General features: G+C 40.5%; 1 protein-coding gene across 1 annotated transcript; it reads left to right on the top strand.

The window, feature by feature from the left end:
- Positions 1-4,677: 4,677 nt before the first annotated feature.
- rassf10a (Ras association domain family member 10a) lies at positions 4,678-8,358 on the top strand. Its single transcript, XM_067502326.1, has one exon. It carries the CDS (start codon positions 5,090-5,092, stop codon positions 6,521-6,523), a length of 1,434 nt encoding a protein of 477 aa, XP_067358427.1. The 5' UTR covers positions 4,678-5,089; the 3' UTR covers positions 6,524-8,358.
- The last annotated feature ends 8,050 nt before the right edge of the window (positions 8,359-16,408 follow it).

The following is a 16,408-nucleotide window of genomic DNA, read 5'->3' as shown; positions in this document are numbered from 1 at the left end:
GTGTGCACACGATGCCTAAAGGTCAATGGAAAGGCTCCAAACCTCAGTGAACTGTTGAGTTTCTGAATCATTGTTGTCTGTGTTGTTAATGTTGTCTCTTTGTGCAAGTTGGGTGTTTTTATCTTCTTTTCCGAACCACACGGGGCACAGAAATCCTGTCTGTAATCGATTCCAAAATGGCCTTGAATCTTTTTGCTCCGGTGCACGTGCAGCACATCTGTGTGTGCACTGAGGGTTTTTGATAAGGTGCTTTGTATAAAAGTGATAATAACGTTTATTACAGATGTTGTGTATATCTTTGATATTCTAATGTTTATCCTATTTTGTGAAGAAGAGAATACATTTAGGAAAAAAAATCCAGAAGCTAGTAATGTGTGTCTATTGGTGCTGCACAGGGTCTGATCTTTGCTTTGTAACTTTTTCCCCTCATGGCTAAAAGTATGTTAGATATTTTCTAGCTTTGTAGAGACTTTGTACGCATATGCTATTCAGTTTAAATAAATGGTCTGTTCCAAACTGTGCTCTGGGCTTTTGTCTTCATTCGTTCATACACCATGAACAATAATGTCCTTAGACTTAAATCTGAATTGACAATATCCTTATTCATTTGGCTTTAGCAAACGTATCAGCACTGTACTATACACAATCACCTGTTATTATACACACATTTATCTGGAAGGTCCACAGGTGACAGGTGAATCAGTATCCTGACCAAAAACTACACAAAGAAAGAACACTCATGTCACTGAATATCCTGGAGTACAGTTAAATCCATCATTAAGAAATGGGAGAAACACGGATTTGATTCACTTGTGAACCTGAGGCGTCACTGACAACTTCAGTGACGCCTCAGGTTCACTCAATTGAATACCAAGTTGAGGATGCACTAGTTGATAGAATCCACAGTGTTGTGACACTAGAACATCAGAGCACCCAACTTAGTTGCTCCCGGTTAGCGTTGGCCAGCTGCATAGCAGCTCCCCCATCGGTGTGTGAGTGTTTGTGTGATTTTTGTGTATTTGTTATTATTTTAGTCATGCAATATTAAATATTTCCATATGTTTTGTATCTGATTTTGGTCATTTTGTTTGTACTTTGGACATTTTAGACCTATTTAAATTATTTTTGAATCATTTATCATCACTGTGTAAGTCTTTTAATTGAACTCTTTTAAACAGGGAACAGGCTCTGGATCATGGCCCCCTGACCTCTCAGGCCCCTGAAACTGTGCCTGTGGGCCTGTTCAGTAATCCATCCACAAGTGTAACCCATTTTCAAAGCTAGTAAAAACACACAAAGTCAATACGTTCTCTAAAAATATTCCACTACAAATTAAAGTACCACTTCTAATCAATAACATAAATTTAAGAAATATGTAAATGCGATAATTATAAAAGTACTAGCACTCTGAAAATAAATTTCCAAGTCTAGTTCTAGTTGTGTTATAAGTCATAAAATGTGATAGTATCGAATCAAAGAAGACAAATGTGTTACTATAAAAAATGCCACCTGGTAATGGTGGAGCTGATTTGAACCATTTTATTTACTGACAATTGCTTCATCCATTATCATTTATTTTCTAGTTTAAAAGTACAATATATTATATACCTCTGGACTGTAGTGAAGAAAAAGTAACATAAAATGCAAACATTCCAGTAAAATACAAGTACCTCCAATTAAGACTACAAAGTATTAGTAAGACTGCCTCCTTTGAGGTAATGTAATTAACTACTTACCACCGTTGCATGTTTTACTTCAAAGTTTACTTTAAATGTAGAACTTGAGGTGTTGAGAATTGGATTTAAACTTTTACCTTTGAATATTGTGCAGAAACAAGACATGCTTTTGCAATGTGTAGTATCTTTTTTGAACACTAGAGAGAGCAATATTCAAAGAATTCAATCTGAAGCCCCACTGCAGCGCTACATTATGAACCTAAACCATCAATTCATACCAGTATTTAAATTAACACCCCTACTATTGATGTTATATATTATGTAATATTATTAAACTGCTTATTTTTTTTCAATAACACAAAATAGGATCACAAAGGATTACTGAAATGAATTGTAGTGAGAGCCAAAAAGATTCTGGCATTTTGTATTTTATACATCAGGTATAGAGACATCATCTATAACCAGGCTCATCTAGAAAACTTTTTTTTGAATCCGCAAATACCAATAAAACTTTTCTGTGTGACTTCACATTATTACAGAAAGTTTCTGGTACTTTTCTATCTCAGGAACTGAAGTCCAGGAACAAGTAGTACAAGTCATGGAGAGAACTGGGGTTTGTCGTTCCACAGCAGGGCCAAAGAACCTAACCATATCAAAAACATGATGGTCAGTCTAATTTTTAGACAGTTTTTCTAAAAAACTAACAAACAAACAAAACAAAATGGGTGTATGAAATTCTGTAAAATGGTATCCACAACATTCAGCAATGCAGTACCCAGATAGTTCCTAGACCCTCAGCAACTACTACGTTCTGAATGGGCTATGGCAGGTTAGATCCAGCCTCAGAACTAAATTTAACCCCCAGTTCTTATGGCGGAAAGGCAGGTATATGTGCTGGAAGTGACTTTCTGCTTTTGTTTCCAGTGCCCTCAGTCTGCTTTGAAGACAAGTCCTGGGAGCTAAATTTCAGCAGCCCTCTGGATGTAGTACTAAATCAAGGTCCAAGAACGTACAGGAGGCTTGTTAAGCTGTCAACTGCCATTGGTTAAATATGAGAGCCGGTACCTCTCAGCTGTGTTAAAGCACATACCCATTGATATAAACAGAAGCTAAACACAGAGTAGAAGAGAGGAAACTCATTGGAAAAACCAGAAGAAGTTCAGGTTATGGAAAGCACCAGGTAGTTCTGGGTCACAGTTCACTTAAGGTTCTAGCAGTGGAAATTTGCCTGATGTTTTATTACAGTACATGATTGGATTAGTCTGAGCTTCATTGTGGTACAACGTCACTGCCAGCAATAAATCTAAAGCTCGGGCAGTCAGATGATGTCACAGGAAATGAGATCAAAGTTAAGAAAAACATTCTGTGTTATCTCACACTCCAGGCGCAGCAGTGACAATCCTCTTTATCCAAATCAAATGCATGGTCTGAATGTGTGTGCATGTGTGCATGTGTGCTGCTCTGAGTAATTCTGTCTGTTGTATGACACTCGCACACACGTGCGTTAGTGCGTTTCCACGTTCTCAAATGGATTTCTGAACTTGTTTTTTTTTTTTTTTTTTTTTACCAACAACCTGCCATGATGTATTGCTCTTAGCTGAGGTTGCAGTCCACAGAATAATAGTGGCTGGTGGGGGATCAACACACACACACACACAAATACACACACACTCACCAAAATAGTCTTAATACAGATAAATCCTTTTATGAGTTTTATCCTCCATATTCTGCCCTGAAATAGTTGAAAGGGCAGCTTATGAACGCAGGGTGTAATAGATGGATTTCCTTCTGATTTATGTTAAATCCAGCTGATCTCTAAAACATTCAGCTGCATGGGGATTATGGAAATGAAACTGTCTAACAATGAATACTGCAGTGTAACAGTGCTGAGTAAGAGCATCATCAGGGGTATTTGCTTGACTCTTTGCTTCTTCTTGGCTTGTACCCTGGATTCATTAGTTCTCTTTTGAGCGGGAGATAAGAAAATGAAAAGAAATACATCTAGTTTCAAACTGTACAACTGTTGCTACAAATTCAGATCGGTTTTACGTAAAATGCTTCAGGGAACAAAAATCTCCACTCATTTGTTCAGGTTTAATTATTGTTTGTCACCTGTCTGTGTCTTCTGTGTGAGTTAGCAAATAAGGATTTGTCAAACATGGTGTTGTGTAGACTTCAGATTAGGAGAAAATGGGCCCCTGGGCACTGACATAGAAAGACTCTTGACTTTTTCTTTGTTTGGGTCTATTTGTGGTAATTTTCTAAATTGTTTCTAGTCATTGTTTGTCTATTTGTGGTTTTTTGTTTCTCTTTTGCATGGGTCCACAAACAATGCATGTTTATCTTATTGGTGTGGATCTCTTTGTGGTCATTTCGTGTCTCTTGACTGAGCTACTTGACATCAGAGGCTTTGGCCCACTGGCCTGCTGCCTGTGGAACCCTGTAGGCCCCATTCAGTAATCCATCCAGGAGGGACAATGTTACCATTTCTGCTCAGTAAATTTGTCATTGATTTTAACTTTGTACCTGATCTGGGTGTTTAGGAATATGTATGTAGGAATATGTGTACATAATAACAAACTGCATTCAACTCCTTCCTCTGCAGATGATTTCTCCAATGCCATGCTTAGACTACTTATCTGCAGGAATTTCCACATATAATCAGACAAATGTTACTCCTTATTGTTTTTTTTGACACATAAGAGACTATATAGAAAGCTCTTTAAAGAATGTAAAATATTACTATACGTGTATAAAGGACAGGGACTGAAAACAGACATAAACTTTTTAAATAATCATTGACTGTAAAATTAACAACCTTGTCTTTCAGCTCAGGGTGAACAACCTCCTGCGTGTTTGTTTCACTTTGTCTCACTCCACGTTTCCCTTTGGCAGAGAAGTGAGAGAAGGTGTGTGCGTGTGTGTGTGCGTGTGTGAGAGAGAGAGAGGGAGACAGACTGAGAGAGGGAGAGAGGCAGGGAGGCGTGTCCCAACTCCTGTTTCGTCCCACACACATTAGAGCAGCCTGTCCTGGCACAAGGACGCACCTCTCCTCCTCTCCTCTGCGCGCAGGACTGAGATCAATCTGCCGAGGAGAGAGGGATGAGGTCTCGGCAGGCAGTCAGGAACAGATTACTAGGAAGGATGAATGAAGGTAATTTTTCTGTGATGGTTCTTCACGATCTAACGAGGTTATACGTTCGGACTTTTGAGCCTGTTTAACACCCGAACAATCAGCGTCAGAGCGCAGCGACTTTGACTTTGGAGGAATGTTTTCTTTCGATTTGCCTGAGATTATTATGACACAGGCCGAAATCTAGAGGCAACTTTTTTATCTGCTTTGCTTTCTAAGTTGCCGTAGAGTGACTCGGTGATTGTACTGAAGAGAGTGTTTGCTCGGGGTTGAGTCAGGGATGGAGTCGGCGGAAGGGAAGATCTCGGTGTGGGTATGCCGCGAGGAGAAGCTGGTCTCCGGGCTCACGAAGCGAACCACCTGCGCCGACGTGGTCAAAGTTCTGCTGGACGACCAGAACCTGCGGCAGGGCGCCTCAGCTGCGATGCTGTCGGGTGCTCCCCAATCCTACTGCGTGGTGGAGAAATGGAGGGGCTTTGAGAGGATTTTACCCAACAAGACTAAAATCCTCCGGCTGTGGAGCGCCTGGGGAGACGAGCAGGAGAATGTCCGCTTCGTCCTGGTTAAAAACGAGGCTTCGCTGCCCAACAACGGGCCCCGCAGCGCAGAAGCCCGGGTGGTCCAGAGCCGAGAGAGCGGCGGCCCGGGCGGGATGCTCAAGGGCACCGCCAGAACCTGCTGGACCGCTGCGGCCGCTGCCGCCAACCTATCACAGGAGAAACAGAGACGCATAGTCAGGAAGGCCTTCAGGAAGTTGGATAAAATGAACAAAAAGAAAGAGCAGGCTGTTTCTAAAGATAAGAGCTCAGTGGAGAAGATGGAGACGCTGGTGCACCTGGTGATCTCCCAGGACCACACCATCCGCCAGCAGATCCAAAGGATCAAAGAACTGGACCGCGAGATCGAGCGCTACGAGGCTAAAGTGCACTTCGACCGCATCAAGAGACACGGGGTGAACTATGTGCAGGACACATACATGGTGGACACCTCATCGGAGGCATCTGCCCCCTCGGACTGTAAGCACAAAGCGGATGCGCGGTGCACGGCGGAGGCGCTCGCCCAGTTTGAGGAGTACGCGCGCAGATGTGAGGAGGTGGTCCGGCTGCAGGAGGAGCTGACGGAGCGCGAAGCACTCGTAGAGAGCATCACCGGAGAGATCCAGGAGGAGCTCAACCGGCGGTGGATGAAGCGGAGGCGAGAGGAGAGGGGAGCTGAGGCGGGGAAGGACACGGACAGTGTGTTAGATGAGGTGAGCCTCATCATACCTGCCGATCCTACTGTGGAACCAGATGCCGAGAGTCTGTCTGAGAACGAGCTCGCTCTGGAGGAGGAGAGGATCAAAACCCAGCTGGACACCAGTCTGTACATTGGCCTGCGGCTGAAGACAGACCTGGATGCCATCAGGGGGGACTTGGACCTGAGTCTGGCACTGTGGGAGACCAAGGAGAGTGAACTGCTGGACCTGCTGGCCAAAGTTGAGACCATGGAGATAGAGCAAGAGAACAAGAAACTATGTGATGATGGTAAAGGAGAGCGGGGTGCTGTGAGTGCTGAGGCTGATTCTGCATCAGCAGATAAAAGCAGCGGCTGGGTGGAGCAGGCAAGAGGTCTGTCCAAGTCCTGCAACACAAACGACGAGGACTCGGACACAGGCCTGAGCTCTATGCACAGCCAGGACTCTGATAATCCCCCTGTGTGTGAGTCACTGGTATAGACTCACTTTGTTTGGAAGCATGTTGGACTTTTATGCAACTAAAAGCCACAAACTCAGGGGCAGAGAAATCAGTGTTGGCAATACTGGGAGATGGTTTTCCGTACTCCAAATTCTTCTCAGTACGTACACTGTCATTCTATAGCAATAATTCCATGTAGTCATTGCACAATAAGCTAGAGGGTTGAAAGGCTGTGCTGCTCCATAGCTGACCTTTGACCTTTATGAAGAGAGTCAACAAAGTACCACTTATTAGGGGAAAAATAGTCTAGAAGAGTGTTCTCGCAAACCACCCATAACATGTAGTCTTCAAACTAACTTTAAGGCGAACTTAATCAGGTTTGCAAAGAGTTAATAGCAGCTTGCTTTTTTCAGTAGTCTGATAACCTGCTGAGGCGACTCAAATGTAAGATTAAGTGTTGTTTCCAAGGCGCTCAGTAATGGTTTCCTTTACTGAGGTTAACATCGAACGTAGCTTAATGCACAGTAAAGTACAGTCTGCTCACCATCCCCTTACAGACCAGCTGCAAATACAAACAAATGCAACAGCAAAAGTGGGATCGGTTCACGGCAGACTGTGCAGAAAAAGCTCGAAATGTGGAGATATCACAAACATGCAAAAATAATAATAGAAAAAAATCGTCAAAATCTGCTTAGTGTTCTGAATTCTTTCCGATTATGGAAAAATAATGTCCTACCTGTCCTCCCCGCTGACCAGAGCTGATAGATCACCTGTTGTTCTCAGTAAAAATGTGATGTCTGTCTCGTGAGCAAAAAAATCCTGTCTACTGAGTCATGTTTTAGAGCTGTATGGAGGATCACCTGCTTTATGTCCTGTACATGGTCAGATTTCCCCATGTTCTATGAATATGAAAACATTTGACTCTAGTTTGTGTCACGACACCCCTGTATTAGTTTCATGGTTATTTAAAGCACTGGCTGAACAATCTGGGGAAGCTTGCTTAATTACTTTTATTCTGAGAGTTAGATGATAAGATCAACATGAATATAATATGAATATTTCAATATATCAATATCCCTCCAGTTTGTACAGTAAATGTAAAGCTATGGCCATCATTCTGCAAGCTTAGCTTAGCATAAAGACTGAAAAGACTTGCTCTCTCAAAAGATAACAAAATCAGCCTACCAACGCTTCTAGAGCTCAATAGATCGAACATTATTCATCATACGTAGAGACAAGTATAAAAACTGCACATACATGAATAGCTGGCATGGTATCAATCTCTATCATTCAACTCTTGGAGAAACAGTAATTTGCACCGCTAAAGACAGGCGTTTAGATAACTGTTAGATAACTCTGATGACATCACGAGGGTTAAATATTCAAACTTTAGAGTGCTCCCCTCAGAGCAGCAGAAAAAAAATACAGTGGTACATACGTCCTTCATAGCAAGTAAACTGAAATATGTGTGTAACATCAGTGGATTGTCCCTTTATATCTGGGGATTGACTGTGGTTTTGGTTTATGTTGGCTTGTTTCCCTCAGAAGCATCTTACTCAACCGTAAACAATGTGGGTGAACGGGGAAAACTCCCGTGCTTAGGTTTAATCCTGGTTTAAGTCAAGATATATTAGAAGAAGTTCATACAATGACAAAAGCACCAGGAACACAAACACTTCATTAGATACCTTCAATAGTCAGATATAAATTGTTTATTATTATTACACTAATAAACACAACAAAAAGAGTTCAAAACTTCAACATTTACCAGGAAAATTACACGTTTTAGTGCCACCATAACAAATAGTTGAATGGTATTTCCTTGAAATTCTGACTGTTTATTAACATTCTGACTTTTTTTTTCTTACTTTAAAGTTACTTTTTAATGCTGGCCCTAATCCACGTCCACATTTTTGGCTCCTCATGTAATATAAAGTGTTTACTTGTAAACCTCAAATCCATTTATCTCAAGGCAGTTGTAGGCCTGATTCCATGGGTTGGCACAGACACCTGTAACTTTGGCTTTTAAGATGCTTTTGGGAGAAATGACCCCATTCCGTCTTCCCACGGTCTCTCCATGTCTGAACTCCTGGAACACAAAGTGGAACTATTTTAAGCCCTAGTTGACTTTTTGCATCCTGAAAATCAGCTGTTCAACTCCAGGGACTCCACAGACAGTACAGACGCTCGTAGCCTACGTTAGTTTGAGGTAATCATTTGATTAAATCACTCACTGTGTATATTTGTCAGGCTGTTGTGATGTGAGTTTTTACATGTTTGACTTTGTCTAGCTCTAAAATGGTGAGAAGTAATAACCTTGTAACACCTAGACGAGACTGATGATGCTGTTTCTGTGGCATTAGCTGTTAGCTGTATCCAAATACCAGAATGAGCCGTGTGTAGCTAAATTATTCTGCTCGATCAGGTATAGTTTGGGCTCCTCAGGCTTCCAAGGCTCTAAACTCTGAGGCAAGAAAACTGCACTTTGGCTGCACCTTTGACTCCAGTCAGCACAATATTTCACATGACTGTTAGTGTTGAAATAAACAGAAAAAGATATCTGGTCTGTCGTGTGGCTTTATTCAGTGTGACTGACATAACTTAGAGCATTTTTATGTGAGAGCATTTTACATCCCACCTAACACAATTCCCCCACCCCTCGGCTAAACATCTTTCCCACGCAGACAGGTTTGGGTTTCATGTATGATTTCTACAGGGGAAGACAGTTTGCATACCTCTAGACTACAGAGCCTGATATTGAAAGGTGTGTGTGTGTGAATGTGTTTTTCATTTACGATGTACGTACCAGGCCCGTCTTATTCGTTATGCATACTTGTGTTCATTGCTTCTTCCTGATCACTCTTGCATGAGCTCCTGCATTGATTATGACAGGATGGGACAGAGACCTGAATGTACAGAGCAATGATATATAGCTCAGGTTACCATTTATTAACACATACCTCAACATGTTTCCCAGGGGAACCCCAGGGGTCTTCAAAAGTCAGGTCACCCAAATTATGATAAATACTTACAAATCTGCTGGTGTGCAACCCTGCAGATGGTTTTGGTTTTATTTGACTAAATACTGGGATACTTTTCTCTGAGCTTTCTGACTCCCCTTTAAATTAATGGAGGTGAATGGGATCTTATTTATAAACGATGTTCCCTTTTCAGAAACGAGGTCCTGGTAACTCGGGAAAATCCGTAGAGGTCACCGTGGTTTCTAATGTTAAGAATGAGACTTCCAGTGTCAGCATCCCATAATTCCTTATAATGCTAAATAAATAAATAAATTTGAGCATTTTGCTAAGTGCTATTTTCACAATTAAGTTTGAGTTGTCCATTTAATTTAGAAAAAAAAAAGGAAATTATTTTTTTAAAATCTAAATAATTAAAAACAACTTACTATATCTCTACGTGTTGTGGTTCTAATATGCACCATTTTTATGCTGTAGATTGAGGTAATGCATAAATTCCCCCCAGTGTCAAATCTTTACAGACAACTCAAACTTGCCTCAGTCATCATCTTCCAATCGTGAGAATTCAAAACATTTCTCTAGACAGGTTGTAATCTCTTGGCATCTTTCTTAAAAAAAAAAAAGGTTAAATAAGGTTTAAAGTCCAACCACAAATTCTGATTTGTTCTGAGGTCTGCGGGCTCTGACTTTCCAGAACATCAATGATGTTGTCTTCAAACCATTTCTGTGGAGCTTTGGCTGGTATGCGTAGTTGTGGTGAGTAGACCAAAGTGACTAATTAATGAGTAGGAGGCAGGCAGGCTCAAAAAGCTTCATCTGGTCACAAAATTCAGTATTTTATATACCGGAGAGCCACCGTGATACACATATCCCAAAATATATGCAACAAAAAATAACTTAATTAAAGGGAAATAAAACAACTTATAACTCAACAATGTGCCCACAGCTGCACTTCCTAGTCTACCAGCTGACCCTAAGTTACTACTTCATTGATCAATTATCAATTTAGCTTTAACCTACTCTAAGGAACAACTATCTCTTCACAGGTTTTCACAGACTTTATAATAATCGGCTGCTTTTACCAATAAATACTCAAACAAAACATCTCCCACTTTACTAGATTGCTTCAAATTCCCAACCCATACAGCTCAAACAACAGAATTTATTAGACTTAAACCAAATCCCCCTCTTAGTTGGTCTTACCGCATTAAATCAGACTTTTTTGACTCCTCAAGCATGGTAAGTACTGTGGAAAGGCCGGCTTGATTCTCTAAACCTCTAACTACACTAGTAACATAAAACTTGTGACACTCATAGCTGAATCAATAAACCTCAACTCAAACAATACTTTTCTGAGTTTTATTTTAACCAAGACAATGCTGCTAACTAACACAATGTAATGCTAAACACCAACAAACCCAGAATAGTATGTGTTTGCAAGTATACAAATTAAAGGTGGAAGTTGGCTAAAGAAACGATAAACAAGGATGATGAAGAAAATTATAAAATATAAAGGATGTAGCTAGAGACAAATGGAATGTTCTCATTCACTTTGTCATACTTAGAATCATTGTGTTGCTGGAAAACAAATCTTCTGCCAGGTCTCAGTTCCCATGCAGACTGCACCAGGTTCTCCTCCAGGGTTTCTCCATATTTTGCTGCATTCATTTTAACAAGCCTTTCAGGACCTGATGCAGAGAAACATCCCCACAGCATGATGCTGCGACCATCATGCTTCACAGAGGGAATCGTGGGTTTGTGATGTGGTTTGGTTTAGCCTGCTGTCTGATGGTCACAATGATCAGACCAAATAACATTCCAGTTAACTTCAGAGTCTTCCACATGCCTTCTGACAAACTCTAGCTGAGACTTAATGACTAGAAAATGCTCTGGGATCCATCCCCAGATTTTTACTTTTCAAAAATCTTTTCAGAGTTAATTAAAGTGCTGTTTTGTCATCATAGTGTACATTTTAGGCCGGATACTGATTCTCCATTAACAGCACCATCCAGATATATGTGGATTTACACTACAATCCTTTAAACACATTTACTTCAGTTTTTTAAGACTTTTTCTGGGACAATGTATCAGCTGGGGAAATTATTTTGAGTATACTGAGAAAACCTCAAGTGCAGAATTTACCCAACAGACCCTGAGTGTTAAGTACCGATGAGGGAATTCCTGAAATGTGTTTAAGTACGAAAATATATCCAAGAGGATGAATACCCACCTGAAGTGTGTAAGCAATGAGCTGAAATTTAATTGGCTGAAGTGAAAAAGCTAAAGGTTAGGCATCCTGGAAGAAATGGAAGCTGGAGTGTTTTAATGGAAGGAAGAAATAAGTGTGTAATTACATTATTTATCCTTACACTCTTATACAACCCACAGGTGCATTTCTTTAAAGTGTGCCCCCAGGCCAGCAGGTATCTGTTAAAATTACACCCCATTTACTGCCCGCCACCCAAAATGGTGTTTTATAAAGGCACCAAAATGGCAGATATTCCAGCATATTTCAGTCTAAAGACTTAAAACTCCTGAAATACAACTGTGGCAACATGGTTGGCTTCACACACTAACCTTTAACCATTAACCTTTAGAAAACGCAGGTTTTAAACTGTAGGGCTAGTTACAAAATCATCAGAGGTAGGTTAGGGTTAGATAAATAAAGATGTTCTTCTTTCCTTTGGGCTGCTCCCTTTCAGTGGTCACCACAGCGAATCATGTGCCTCCATCTAACTCTGTCCTCTGCATCCTCTTCTCTCACACCAACTAACTTCATGTCCTCCCTCACTACATCCATAAATCTCCTCTTTGGTCTTCCTCTATACCTCCTACCTGGCAGCTCCAACCTCAGTATCCTTCTACCAATATATTCACAGTCTCTCCTCTGAACATGTCCAAACCACCTCAATCTGTCCTCTCTGACTTTACCTACAAAACATCTAACATGAACTTAACCTCTGATGTACTTATTCCTGATCCTGTCCATCCTCGTCCCTCCCAAAGAGAACCTCAACATCTTAAGCTCTGCTACCTCCAGCTCTGCCTCCTGTCTTTTCTTCAGTGCCACTGTCTCTAAGCTGAAGAACATCGCTGGTCTCACCACCATCTTGAACACCTTTCCTTTCATTCTTACTGATACTCTTATATCACACAACACACCTGACACTTTTCTCCACCCGTTCCAACCTGCCTGCACTCGCCTCTTCACTTCTTTTCCACACTCTCCGTTGCTCTAAACCGTTGACCCTAAGTACTTAAACTCCTGCACCTTCTTCACCTCTGCTCCCTGTAACCTCACCGTTCCACTTGGGTCCCTCTCATTCACACATGTATTCTGTCTTGCTGCGGCTAAGCTTCATTCCTCTGTTTTCCAGAGCAGACCTCCACCTCTCTAGATTTTCCTCCACTTGCTCCCTGCTCTCACTACAAATCACAATGTCATCTGTTAACATCATAGTCCATGGAGATTCCTGTCTAACCTCATCTGTCAGCCTGTCCATCACCAGAGCAAACAAGAAGGGGCTCAGAGCTGATCCTTGATGCAGACCCACCTTGAACTCCTCTGTCACACCTACAGCACACCTCACCTAACAGCTCTCATACATGTCCTGCACCACTCTAACATACTTCTCTCCCACTCCAGATTCCTCATACAATACCACAGCTCCTCTCTCGGCACCCTGTCATACGCTTTTTCTAAATCTACAAAGACACAATGCAACACCCTATGACCCTCTCTGTACTTCTCCAAAAGGCCCTAAATAAAGATGTTAGGGTTGGTAAAAAAGACAGTCTTCAGCTCAGTAACATTAGTACATTCATTTAAATAGTCCAAGTAACTGTGTTCAGTTCACTACAAAACATGCCTCTACAGCACTGTGTATTTGTTTAATAGTTCAATTAATTGAGATATCAGATTCAAATGATTTCTATTCCAGTATTTTTATGTACTATTCCGTGTGCACTTCACTGCTACAAACTACTGATTTAGACAGTGATAATACTGACTGGATATAGTCATTTTTTTCTGGGAATGTATTAATAGAGCTTCATTGGACATAAACTGTGGCACAGAAGGGGTTTAGGTGTCAGTTTAACTTTAATTACTGAAAGCAGATAAACGCTGTAAAGCAGTAAGAAATAAAAGAGTGAAAGTGTCAGTTATCGTATAACCACTGAATGCAGCTATACTGACGTTCGCAGAGTAAGAAGATGAACAAAGATGAAATGTGAGGAAGAGCTTATCCATCAGTGCCTGACAATGATTCATGACAAATCAAAAATTTTAACAGTTTTTAACAGTCAGTTTAACACAAACTGACTTGCTATTCTCTTCATATTATGTAATCAGATTGGTGTGTTTCTGCATGGCTACAGCAACATCACAGTTAAAACTCAGAGTCATCAGGCAAAGACTGGTTTAAACAGGTAGGACATTTTTCCTGAGGGACTGTCTCACAGTCTGCTGATCTCTGTCTCATGTAAATGTTTCACTCAATAACCCTGCTGTCATCTGATGCCATTTCATTCCTACACTGACTGGTTTTTAGATCAGTCTAGGTTCTTGATAACTGGCTCCTGGATTTATCACTAGCTGTCGTCCACCTCAGGACTCTACATGTTTTCAACTAGCATGAAAGTTTAAATGCTGGAGCGATCCATGCTGGCAGCTAACACCGTCTTTCTCCTGGGACTCAAAGGCAGATTGAGAGACAGTTACACTCTCAGGTTCATTTGATATCAATTGCTTCCTCTTTGATTTCTCTGTCTCTGTCTCCTGACCTCACTGCTCTCTTCTTCTTACATGTTAATCTGACTTCAGCTCCTTATTGATCTCACAGCCTCTCTCACCTCAGTCCTGGAAGAACCCAAATAAGAATATCTTCCAAAATGGAAATAGATTATCATCATGTTGATTTTCTTCAAGTGTGTCTCATTTACACTGTAATCCAGATAATACCATGCTCCACTTATTACTAATACAGGGGTAAAACATTTGGACACCAAGGTTTAAAAGGCTAGTTTGTAGTTTTCTTATACTGCACAGTGACAAAGTTGCCTCATTCAATTGCTATTTTGTGTGTCTGATATACAAAGGAGATTTCTCCTTTTTCTCCTCAGGAGCAATAATAGATCTACTAAGGAACAAAGTGCAACTGTATACACGCAGTTTCTTACAGGTACACTGCAGTAAAACTAATGCAGTATAACACAACAGCCGTGCAATAAATCCTTCTATTCATGAGGATCATAAAGGTCATAGCTGTGTTACAACTTTTGACTTTGGAGAAGAGAATGAATAAAAAAGAGGTGCCATTAGAGGTACCTCTTATATGTGCCAACGAGGACTCTTATTTCATCTATTTCGCCTAGTGAGTTTTAGGTGAAATGTATCAGAAACATATCAAGCAAACTGGAAACAAAAATGAGGCTGAAATTGAAAGCAGTACATTTTTCCTCAGGGCTTAGATTCACATTGGCTGCGATTCACAAAAGAATGCTTGCAAACTGACAAAGAGGCAAAGAGGCTATTCAGATGGCAAAAAATGCTTTTATTCCAAGTGAAAATCTAAAATAGTTAAAAATGTGAATACTTTCAAAAAAGTATAATCTGTGCAGCCTATTGTAGTGACGGTGACACCAACTTGTCTCAGAGCAAATAAAGTGAAATAAACAAAAGCTCTGCTGTAAAAATAGGATCATGCTCCAAAAACACTTATCTTAACCAATATACAGAAAAGCACTGAGATTCTGTTTCAGGTTACATGCACTGAAATCCAATGTAATCAATTTGTATCTAAACCTACTACAGCTGGTGTTCACCGTGAAGAGCTGCGGTGTCTGTGTGTGTGTTTATGTGAGAGCGAGACAGAAAAAAGACAAACAATGATAAAGAGGCGGGAAGAGACAACCATATGAGTAAATTATGTAACCTTGTTAAGAGTATTTGGTCTGTGCATATGTGTGGATGTGTGTGTGTTAGACTCTCTCGTGCTGTGTTCGGCAGAAGCAGTGTGGGGTGGTACGAGGCCAGTTAGCAGCAGCTGCTTACGTCTTTCTACCAAAAACAGAGGTTTTTATATAACTAGGTCCGGAAACACACACTGCAGAGACAATATGGTGTTTGTGTGTGTGCGTGTACATGAGTTGTGTGGTAATATGATTTAGCCATTCATGTGTAAGCATCGGTGGGTTTTGAATGCATTGCACAATAAAGTGTGAGTGCTTTCATATTTACGCAGTAAAGAGTTTTAGTTTGTAGAGTTTGTAGATTGTGTCTATATTATCACTGTGCCACAGATTCAAAAAAAGAAAATAAGAACCATCCAAAAATATGACAATGCCCTACTTTTAAAAATAGTGTAAATCCCTAAAATCTAAAGCCAGTGACAGAGACAAATACTCAAAAATAACTAAAGGAGTACAGTAGATTCTCCTAATTCAAAATTCCTAAAAGTTTCACTATAACAAATGGAATAAAGATATGTAAATTGTATATCCTTAGTAGAAGGTTTTTGGATCACATCAAATTCTTCCAGGCTGTGTGAGGCCACTCGTAGTGTAAAAATAATTCAAGAAACTTGGAGGCAAAGGAGGGATCATAAGATTTAATATTCTTATTTCTGATTTAATGTGAGTCATACTAACATGCTGGCATGGGGCAAGAGAAAACATCTATCAGGGACGGATTCAGTGGACATCAGTTAGCATGTTTTTGAATAAATGGCTAATCTCAACTTGTAACATCTGATTTATGACATTAAAGCTGCACTAATCAAAATTTTCACATTAACAATGGATCTGTGAACTACATGCAATGTGAAAGAGGTCACTGATAGTGTCAAACCCACTGAGAATTATTAACAAAATGTGGAGTTCCCTTTAGCTATTGGCTTCTTGTAGATCCATGTTTTAATTTCACGGCCTACAACTTTACAGTTCTGA

This window comes from Channa argus, chromosome 4, assembly GCF_033026475.1.
Source record: "Channa argus isolate prfri chromosome 4, Channa argus male v1.0, whole genome shotgun sequence".
Classification (NCBI taxonomy): Eukaryota; Metazoa; Chordata; class Actinopteri; order Anabantiformes; family Channidae; genus Channa; species Channa argus.
The sequence above is the reverse complement of the archived record's forward strand: the minus strand, read 5'-3'. Positions and strand labels throughout refer to the sequence as shown.

Excerpts from the sequence above, each read along its gene's own strand:
- rassf10a (XM_067502326.1), top strand. The coding sequence starts at position 5,090 with ATGGAGTCGGCGGAAGGGAAGATCTCGGTGTGGGTATGCCGCGAGGAG.